General features: G+C 39.1%; 1 protein-coding gene across 1 annotated transcript in view; it reads right to left on the bottom strand.

Annotated features, from left to right (window-relative positions):
• Positions 1 to 1053: 1053 nt before the first annotated feature.
• The window catches only part of LOC107701718 (myelin transcription factor 1-like), a 13843-nt gene continuing 4927 nt past the window's right edge, over positions 1054 to 9969 (bottom strand). The window contains exons 3-23 of the mRNA XM_016503792.1: positions 9425 to 9479; positions 9303 to 9333; positions 9141 to 9203; positions 8809 to 9044; positions 7633 to 8601; positions 7383 to 7517; positions 6501 to 6591; positions 6288 to 6407; positions 5971 to 6185; positions 5639 to 5829; positions 4805 to 5029; positions 4506 to 4660; positions 4292 to 4354; positions 3988 to 4056; positions 3565 to 3627; positions 3335 to 3418; positions 2991 to 3212; positions 2590 to 2681; positions 2391 to 2494; positions 1462 to 1605; positions 1054 to 1334 (exon numbers count right to left, since the gene is read on the bottom strand). Of these exons, the coding sequence (XP_016359278.1) occupies positions 1191 to 1334; positions 1462 to 1605; positions 2391 to 2494; positions 2590 to 2681; positions 2991 to 3212; positions 3335 to 3418; positions 3565 to 3627; positions 3988 to 4056; positions 4292 to 4354; positions 4506 to 4660; positions 4805 to 5029; positions 5639 to 5829; positions 5971 to 6185; positions 6288 to 6407; positions 6501 to 6591; positions 7383 to 7517; positions 7633 to 8601; positions 8809 to 9044; positions 9141 to 9203; positions 9303 to 9333; positions 9425 to 9479 (3471 nt within the window). The 3' untranslated portion in view covers positions 1054 to 1190. The remainder of the gene's footprint in view (positions 1335 to 1461; positions 1606 to 2390; positions 2495 to 2589; positions 2682 to 2990; positions 3213 to 3334; positions 3419 to 3564; positions 3628 to 3987; positions 4057 to 4291; positions 4355 to 4505; positions 4661 to 4804; positions 5030 to 5638; positions 5830 to 5970; positions 6186 to 6287; positions 6408 to 6500; positions 6592 to 7382; positions 7518 to 7632; positions 8602 to 8808; positions 9045 to 9140; positions 9204 to 9302; positions 9334 to 9424; positions 9480 to 9969) is intronic.

Consider the following 9969-nt stretch of genomic DNA (forward strand, 5'->3'; position numbering starts at 1 on the left):
TAGAATTCCCATTTATTTTATCAACAACATGGGCAAAGACTATCCATATGCAGCAACCACTAACACAGAGACATTTACAAAATAAATATGCAACAAGATCTCCATTCAATTTGTTCTTAAATACTAAATAAATAACAATAAATACATCATATCTGTTCAACCCACTTCACTCTGGAGGGTGTCAAAATACTTTTATGGAAAACAGAACTCATTAAATAAAGAAGAATATAAAAAAAAAACGATATAAAAATTGTTAGGTAGAAAATATTTGCACTTAAAAAAGAGATTATAAATCTCTGTCTTTAAAATAAATAGGAAGGTTTATAAAACAATTTGCTGTCGATATTCTTAAAATATTGCCTCTTTCACAACGCAGATGGCAACGTCTCTCCTCTTAATAACTGTTTAAAAGCTGTGTATAGAATTTTGCTTTGTGAAATAAATTAAGTCCATAAATAGACACTGATTAATACATAAACAAAATAACCCTTAACATGAATAAATAATAAATTAAATGTACATTTCAAGGACCCAATTTAAATAGCCATAATATTAATAATAATAATTACAATAATAACATGACGATGGAACTACAAACTATTCATGGAAGTGCAATATCTATGTTCTCAAATACGATAAATATTACTGAATGGAACGGGAGTGCATTTACACCAAATATGAGACAACATTATCAAACAGGGATCAAATGTAGCAGTGCTGCATACTAATCATATTTTGTCGAGGGAGGTCATTAATTGTGAATTCACCTTCGGACGTTACACATAAAACACTCTGTTACGCATACACACATAGACTCTCCTCCACAGACACACGACAATCTCACGACTTATTGTTCACGGCAACCTCCATGCACTGAGGGAAGTAAGAAAGGCAGATCAGTGTCGGTGAGAGTTGCTCTAGAAAACAGTAACAAATGGTTTGCTCCAAAAAAAATACCCCAAATCAAGAAGAGCCAGCTTGGTTTAAGAGGATCTTGTATCTAATCAAAATTGCTAAGCAGCATAATTTGGAATTGGAATTTGGTCCTTTTCTCTGACTTCCACGGGTCTTGTGACATTCCTCGTTTACAGAGGGCGCCACATACAAAACCTGAATGTCCTTAAACAGCATTTTTATGTTGTTGGTCTGGTTATTTAACCCCCAGTGTCTTGCAGCTGCCGCTCCTCTGCTCACACCTCAATGCCTTTGACGGCCTGGTTGATCGACTCGAGTAGGGCTCGGTTCTCTGGGTTCTGATAGCACTCCTTATCGGTGAACATGTGGGTCAGCGTGTCCACGTAGGTGTCAAAATTCTGCTCAGTGATGGGTTCTTGCTGTGGTAAACAACAGACAATGGTTTGTTAAAAGCAAGCTACATAAAAGTATAATGTACAAATAATGTACAATATTTGTGCTTGTTGGGCGTAGTCATAAAAGGTAATAGATAGTAAGCGGACTGACCATCTGTGGTAGATGGATGTTGGCAAGGCTGCGGATAAGAGCCTGGCTCAAGCCTGACAGTTCCATGAACAGAGCGTCATTCTTCTCCTCTATGAGCTTATTCTCCTCCTCCATGCTCTTGAGGTTCTTCTCCATGGATGAGATCTATTGAGGGATAGAAATGCATGAATAAACAGCAGCTCCGAGGTCAAGCTGTGAAGTATTCCTTTGTGTCGATGAGGTACTGTCGTTTGTAATATTGTATTTGAAGTATTGTAAATATTATCATTATCATTATATTTCTTATGGAAAGAAGTCACCAATAATTCTATTTTGAATTAGGGTTTTTCAGTGATGAACAGTAAGAGCCTCAAAAAAAAAAAATCTTATTACAAGCAGTTACCAGTGAAGGGTCTTATGCTATATGCTCAGATCACATTTCAGCCATAAGGAAACTGTTACAAATCTGTCTTCATTACAGTTTCTGATACATGTACTGTTCAAAAGTTTGGGGTCAGTAAGATTTTTCATTCTGAAGGAAATTAATTATTTTATTCAGCAAGGATGCAATACATTGATTAAGTGAAGGCTTTAAATTTTTTTCTATTCTAGAACTTTCTATTCATCAAAGAATCCTGAAAAAAAAAATGATCATGGTTTCCACAAAAATATCATGTAACACTGAAGACTGGAGTAATGGTTACTAAAAATTCAGCTTTGCGATCACAGGAATGAATGACATTTTTCAAATATATTCAAATAAAAACTGTAATAGTATTTCAAATTTTAGATTGCAAAAATATTTCACAATATCAATGTTTTTACTGTATTTTTGGCCAAATAAATGCAGCTTCGGCGACCATAAAAGACTTCTTTAAACAACCTTTAAAAATCTTATCAACCCCAAAGTTTTGAATAGTAGTGTGTATATGTATTTGCTAAAAGCAGACCTGTGTATGGAGGTTGGCCATGTCTGCTTCCATCTCGGAGTTCGACTCATTCAGTTCATTGATTTCTTTGTTCAGCTGTTTTATGTCTTCATCATTGTCAAGAACTGAGGGGATAGAAAAACAATGCATATGTTAATGAAGAGCACAAAATGAACACAATGGAGGTAAAAGAAGAGAAACTAATTATATTTGATCTTACCATCACTTGCCCTGAATTTCTTGCTGATGTAATCATCTCCTGGGAACCTGGCTCTCTTCTTGTAAGCTGAAGCTCTAGGGCAACCTGATAGACTGTAGAAACACATTATAAATAGCAAGATATGAAAAAATTTGCCTTAGGCTTATTGTTTTTATTACATCATCACTCAATAACCACAGAAAGCCAAAAATAGGCATTTCTAATATTTCAAAACATATTAGTAAGGCATTTCCAAGACAATTAGTTTTTGTTATATTTCTAGCATAAATATATATATAATCTCTGTATGAAACAGTGACTGCATAGTTTTAATTTACTCACAGCTTGGCCTACATCTGGACTATTTAATACTATAATACTAATATTTATTATCTGTAAATTTCACTAGGCCCTGTCTGTACCTGCGATGAGTGAGAAAACTGCCATTGGCATGTCCTGATCCATCACATCCTGGCGTAGGGCAGGTCGGGCCCTCAGCCTTGAAGGCTTTCCAGGAGAATGGTGTGCCATTTAACATGCCCTCCTTCTGCCGGCGTGCTGCCAGTGGGCACCCATAGGCACTGCGGTGGGTGGCATATTTCCCACTGATATGCCCCAGACTGTCACAACCTGGCACCGGGCACCTATAGAGAGGTAAGTGATGAACTGGCAGTCAGTTTTGGCATTCTCTAAAGATACAGGCTGTGCTCAATAAATCCACTGTTTTCGTACAGCAAAAGTTGAGATTGTTTTGTAAAAAACATACTTTAGGAGCTCAGAATCTTCTTTGTCATCCTTAGTTGGGGTGGTTTTGATTCCTCCCTTCTTGGCACGTGGACATCCAGACAGACTGCAAAAGAGAAAACGCAAACGTTATTTTTCTACATGAGCAGTTTGATATTTTTGATACAAGAATAGTTGCAAAGCTTGACACTGAATCCTAAAGTGCATCTTGAATGTTGATGCATTAAATATAAAATCTCTTAATTAACATACCTTCTATGGGAAGCATAGTTTCCAGTGATGTGTCCTGATCCATCACAACCTGGGGTAGGGCATCTGGAGGCCACAAAGAGAAAGACATGCTGTTAGCAAGAACTTAGCATTGCTTTAGAAAGATACAATTCAAATATCACACATACAATCATACTGGAAGTTTAAATAAACTTTTGGGCTTCAGTCTGGATGCTTAATGTGTCTCAGCTGGTTCGATGCATCTCAAGGACACAGTCCAAGATAATTATATTTTTGTCCACTGAAAATGTAAAGTGATTACTGGTTCAAAGAGTACAAGAATAGCCAAAGGGACAGTAAAAAGTGTTTTACAGAAACAGCAGTATTAAGTAAAGTCAAATAAAAGCAGTAATCGGTGAAGTTTGGTGAGGAGTCATTAGAGGAAAAATTAGAGCACAGACATACTTGAGTTCAGCAGTGTGGGCAGCCATGAGGGTCCGAAGACTTTTATCAGCAAGGGGATGTGTGTGTGTGCTAAAAATCACACTAATATAAAGTAACCTAAATTAACTACAAAGAGACGTGAGTAAATGAGTTGGCCAAATGCATTAAAGAGACATATAACATTTGCTTTGCAGTCAATATACAGGTTTATGCTATAGGCAGCTGAAGCTGTAAGGATTCAGCAGAGGGGAAAACAGATAAAGAAAAAAATAAACCACAAGCAGGGCTGGTCAGACTAGAAATACTGTGTCAGCTTCTGGCATACCTGCGGTGTGATGCATAGTTCCCAGTTATATGTCCACTGCCATCACAACCTGGTGTGGGACATCTGGAGGGAGATGGAGAGAGTATTAAATCCCTGTGGAATCATTCCGGAAATGTATTTACCTTAGCAAGACACTAAATTTACAGACTTCTTTTATTGGCTTAGCAGATGTGTTTTATGTTTAAATAAGGCAGTTGTTGCAGCAGACACTTACAGCAAGATCTCTTTCTTGCTGTCCTTGGGCTGGAATTTGACCTTGGAGCTGGAGGTTGTGACCTCACCAGGGTACTTCCTGTCCTCCATGCTCCCCTGAGTGGCATCATCATCGTCTCCATCAGAGGAGGCGTATGAGTGTGTGGTGTACTCAACCTGAGGACATGGCACATCACAACAGAAAATTATAAAACAGGTGCAAAACTGTGACAGTAAGGCGTTTATTCCAAAATGCTGTCAACCATGATTTAACCATGAAGTAAGACTATGTGTATATATCTCAAATTGATATACATTTACCTCCTCTGGCTCCTCCTCTTTCTGTTGGTTTGACTTGGTGTAGTCCAGAGGCCCCTCCCACTCCTCTTGTTTGTGGGTGTGGCTGGAGTGGGGTGAGGTGACGCCATGGTGTTGAGAAGATGTTGACGAGGATGAAGATGGGTCTGGTGACCTGACTCCTTCCCTATTGGGTTTTTTCATGCTGAGGTCCAGTGTGCCATTCTCATCCACCTCAATGTCCATGTCCTAGATTGTAGAAGAAATTAATTAGAATATAGTGTATATAATGTGGATGTTATGGAACCTAACTTTCCAGATACAGACAGAGAGAAACTCACTTTGCTGGCCTGATCTGGCTGTCTGGTGCTGAGGTTTTCAGGCCTCTCCCAGCAGCGGGTGGACAGGTTGAGAATGGCAGTGGCAGCCATGTGTGCGGCTTCGGCATCATGGGTATAATCGTACCCACTTGAGGTGGAAGAGGAGCTGCTTTTGGTGTAGAATAAAGAATAGAGGGAAGAAGATTTAATTGAAGATGGAAGATATATATATTCTCTAGTATGTCACTGATTCGTCGTATGTATTTTAGCATATATATATATATATATATATATACATATATGCTGGAGTGGGGTGAGGTGACGCCATGGTGTTGAGAAGATGTTGACGAGGATGAAGATGGGTCTGGTGACCTGACTCCTTCCCTATTGGGTTTTTTCATGCTGAGGTCCAGTGTGCCATTCTCATCCACCTCAATGTCCATGTCCTAGATTGTAGAAGAAATTAATTAGAATATAGTGTATATAATGTGGATGTTATGGAACCTAACTTTCCAGATACAGACAGAGAGAAACTCACTTTGCTGGCCTGATCTGGCTGTCTGGTGCTGAGGTTTTCAGGCCTCTCCCAGCAGCGGGTGGACAGGTTGAGAATGGCAGTGGCAGCCATGTGTGCGGCTTCGGCATCATGGGTATAATCGTACCCACTTGAGGTGGAAGAGGAGCTGCTTTTGGTGTATCCTCCTGACAGGCTGTGGCTGGGGGACGAGGCTTTGGGAAACGGTTTGGCTGTTCATTATAATAATAATAATAATATGCATTTCACTATCCTATCAATAATTCATTATCTATTAATATCTGTTGTATTTGTTTCTTATTCGTTATTTTAAAGGGAATGAGGGGGGTGCTTACATTTGAAGGCTTTAGGTGAGGTTTCGCTGGTGGGCATCTTGGGTGCAAGCATGCGGTTGCCGAACACCTGTACATCGAAGGTTGCATAGTCAAAGGACACCTTAGAATACTTCTCCAGCTCCTTGGCCAGGTTGGCACGAGGAGTGGCTGGCATGGCATTGGGCCTGTAGCTACCGTACTGAGGGATGTCCAGCTGTTTCACAAAACACATCGGCCTGTAGAGAAAAGAGTGTTTAGTCACAATGTTTACCCATCAAGCTCTTTTGTGTCTGTTAAGGTTTTAGCTAGGATGTTGAAAAGTGGAGGAAAACACTCACCTGAGAACTCTGTCAGAGTTTGAGCCTCCGCTCACAGGATCAATCACAGAGATCTGCGGCTGTGACTGCTTTTCATGGCTTTTGTGTTTCCCTGCAGCAGCAATAGGGCAGCCAGAGAGACTAAAAGTGTCAAATGTAAGAAAAATACATGGTTTTAGGGAAACTTGATGTGAACAGAAACTGACACCTCAAAAAATAGTTAAGGAGCAGTACCTGCGATGTGTGTTGCGGTTGCTGTTCACATGTCCCTGTCCAGTGCATCCAGATGTTGGACACTTTAGTACATTCTCGTGCATTGCCAAGACTAGTGCCAAAAACACACATTATTATATTGAATATTAAATACTACCTTTCAAATGTTGTTTTTTAAATAATTTAATATTTTTATTCAGCAAGGATGCATTTAAATTGACCGTAAAGACATTTATAATGTTATTAAAAATACTTTTAAATAAATGTAATGTTTAAATAAATATTTAATGTTTTAAATGTTAAATGTTTAATTTAAATAAATCGTTTAAACTTTCTATTAATCAAACAATCCTGAAAAACAAATTGTACCACGGTTTACACAAAAATGTTAAGCAGCACAACTCTTTTCAACATAGATAATAACAAGAAATGTTTCTTAAGCACCAAATCAACATACTAGAATGATTTCTGAAGGATCATGTGACACTGAAGAGTAGAGTAATGATGCTGAAAATTCAGCTTTGCCATCACTCGAATAAATTACATTAAAATATGAATATATTAATATATTAAAACAGAAAACAGTTATTTTAAATTGTAATGATATTTCACAATATTACTGTTTTTACTGTATTTTTGATCAAATAATGCAGCCTTGGTAAGCAAAAGAGACATTAAAAAAGTCTTACTGATCCCAAACATTTAAACAGTAATATATATACATTTTAAACCTTTATATAAAATATGTACATGCATTTTAAATTTTAATACAATTTTTACCAAAAACTTAATATTAAATTGAACATGTTTTTTAAAATATATATATGAATATATGTTTGTGTGTGTCTGTGTATGTGTGAGTGTGTGTCACATACTATAGTAATGGTGCAACACAATGCTTACTCTCTGGAGGGATTCTGTCCTTGTGTGGGCACCCAGAAAGGCTGCGGTGGTGTGGGTATAATCCAGTCACATGACCTGCCCCATCACATCCTGGAGTAGGGCACTTTACTTCCTTCTTCTCTGATCTAGAACCTTCTATGTGAGAAGACAAAAGCAAATTAAACTCCACACCCCCACACACTGTACCTGCATGATAATGTTATCTAAATTTAACTGGGGTCATAAGAGATAGGCAGAAATTTTCTGTCACCTTTGCCATAGTATGCTCTACGAGCTGTGATGTCCATGGTCTTATTCATCCTCTCTTCTGAGCTGTGGTAGCGCTGCTGCTCAGGAGAGCAGCTCTCTTCAGAACTGTGGCCGGTTTGTTTGGCTTTCAGTGCAATGGCCTGTTCGAGAAGTCCCAGGTTCCCCCGTGTCATGTCGTACGTCTCTGAGTCATCTGTGACCTCTGACCTCTGTGACATGCTGTCCAACTCGTCATAGTCTGCTTCATCGGCCTCCTCTTCTTCTCCGTCATCTTCCTCTTCCTCTTCTTCTTCTTCCTCTCCATCTGAACCCAGCTCGATGACTACAGTGGGCGAGTCTTTATCCGAAGCATCATCTCTTTCTTCTTCATCCTCCTCCTCCTCCTCCTCTTCACCAAGAGGATGGTCAAGGTTTATGTTGCTGTGTGTCATCACGTCTAATTCCTGAGCTGACGCAGCGGGGACAGGGGCAATTAGGGAGGAAGGCTCTACCTGGGATTGGATCTCCTCCTCGTCTTCTTCCTCATCATCATCATCATCTGCACTGTCTTTCTCTGTCTCCACAATCTCTTTGGTCTGGATTTTGCCAAAGTCTCCACTGAAGTACTGGTGATCCGTGTTGTTCTTCTGGCTCAAACATTGTGTTTCCTCTTCCCCCTCTTCTTCCTCCTCCTCCTCCTCCTCTTCTTCTTCCTCAACTGTTGTCACAGGCTCGTCGGTCTCTTTTAGCTGCTGGGTCACTCGCTCCTCTTCTGAAATCTCTTCTGCTTCCTCCTCTACCTCTTCCTCTCGAGCCTGAATCTCTTCTGCGACCTGTAGCCCCTCCTCTGCCTCAGTATCCATGGTGATTTGTTGGATGGATGTAGCCTCGATATTGGCTTCTTCATTCTCAATTTCATTCTCTGGAACTGGACTTGATGTTTCTCTGACAGGTGTCTTTTTCTCTTCTAAATCCACTTGTGAAATTTCGTCTGAAGGAAAGACAAAAAGGGCAATTTATAAACTAAAATTTTTTTGTTAAATTAAATTTGAAAAAAAAAAAATGTTTCTGTGATGTTTGGGTGACAGTTGCTGATATAATAAAGCTTAAATACATAAAGACTATAGTACATGCACTGCATGGCACATAACTTCAAAAATAATAAATAATTTCTGTAGTTAATAGGTTATTAACCCACCTGTCATTGCTTCTGATGAAGGTGTTTTTTCTTTTGCTTCCATCTCTTCATCAGCAGTGTCCTCTTCAGACTCCACACCCTCATCTTTTGTTTCTGTTTCACTGTTTGTGTCACTGTCTGCATTGAACCCATCATCCATGGCCAGCTTTAGGGGGTTTGGCTTCTTTTTGGGGGCTGGCTGATTCTCCACAGCCTCCTGGAGTTTTCTTTTCTTAGCCAATGGGCAGCCCAATGCACTGAAACAGATGAAAAGTTTCGATAAAAACTCAGTTGCTTAATTTTGTAAAATCTTTTTATTGGCAGCTATTAGAGACAGAATTCTTACTATTTACCTTCTGTGTCGTGCATACTTTCCACTGACATGGCCTAAGCCATCGCATCCTGGCGTAGGGCAGCTGCAAAACAGGGGTTTTGATTAGCTATATTCATTAACCTACTAAACTCTGGTCTTTATAAACATGATGAGTAACACTACAAAGCATAAAAGCTCTCACCTGTATTCTTGTCCGACAAGCTCAAGAGGAACTGATATAAGGAGAGAGATAAAAGCTCTGTCAGTCATCAAATTCACTGAAATGGACAAAAAATATTTTTCGAGTTTTTAAGAGGCTCTCACCTCTAATTCCTTTTGAGCGTGTCCTCGTCCGCTTCTCATCTGTGTCTTGGCTCATCTGGAACACAAACACATGAGTGGTTATGAGATTATTATAAGTATTTTTTTAGATATTTACACTCTCCATTTTGCTAATGTGTCTCTAAAAATCATATAAAAAAGTACACTATCACTGTTCTCCAGCTCTTATACCTTCAGACTGTGACTTTTATCCTCAGATCTGAGCAGGTCTGATTTCACAGACACCAGAGTAGCCCCAAATCCTTGCTTGTAAAGAGCTCAATCAATATTTTTTTCAAATGCACATCCCTCCCAATCCTTAGTGGAAGCGAAGTAAAATATAAGAAAGAAATGAGGCCCTCCCAGAATGAGAAAGATGTCAGAGCTTCGGAAAGGGAAAAGTACTTTTAGCTTCTTTGGTTTTGTGGTAGAGTATAAGACAAGAGATAATTAATGAAAATTAAACTACTCTGATTCACACACACACACACACACACACACACACACACACACACACACACACACAAACACAGAAGCAGAAAGAAAAA

This window comes from Sinocyclocheilus anshuiensis, unplaced genomic scaffold (assembly GCF_001515605.1).
Source record: "Sinocyclocheilus anshuiensis isolate Anshui unplaced genomic scaffold, SAMN03320099.WGS_v1.1 scaffold1658, whole genome shotgun sequence".
Classification (NCBI taxonomy): domain Eukaryota; kingdom Metazoa; phylum Chordata; class Actinopteri; order Cypriniformes; family Cyprinidae; genus Sinocyclocheilus; species Sinocyclocheilus anshuiensis.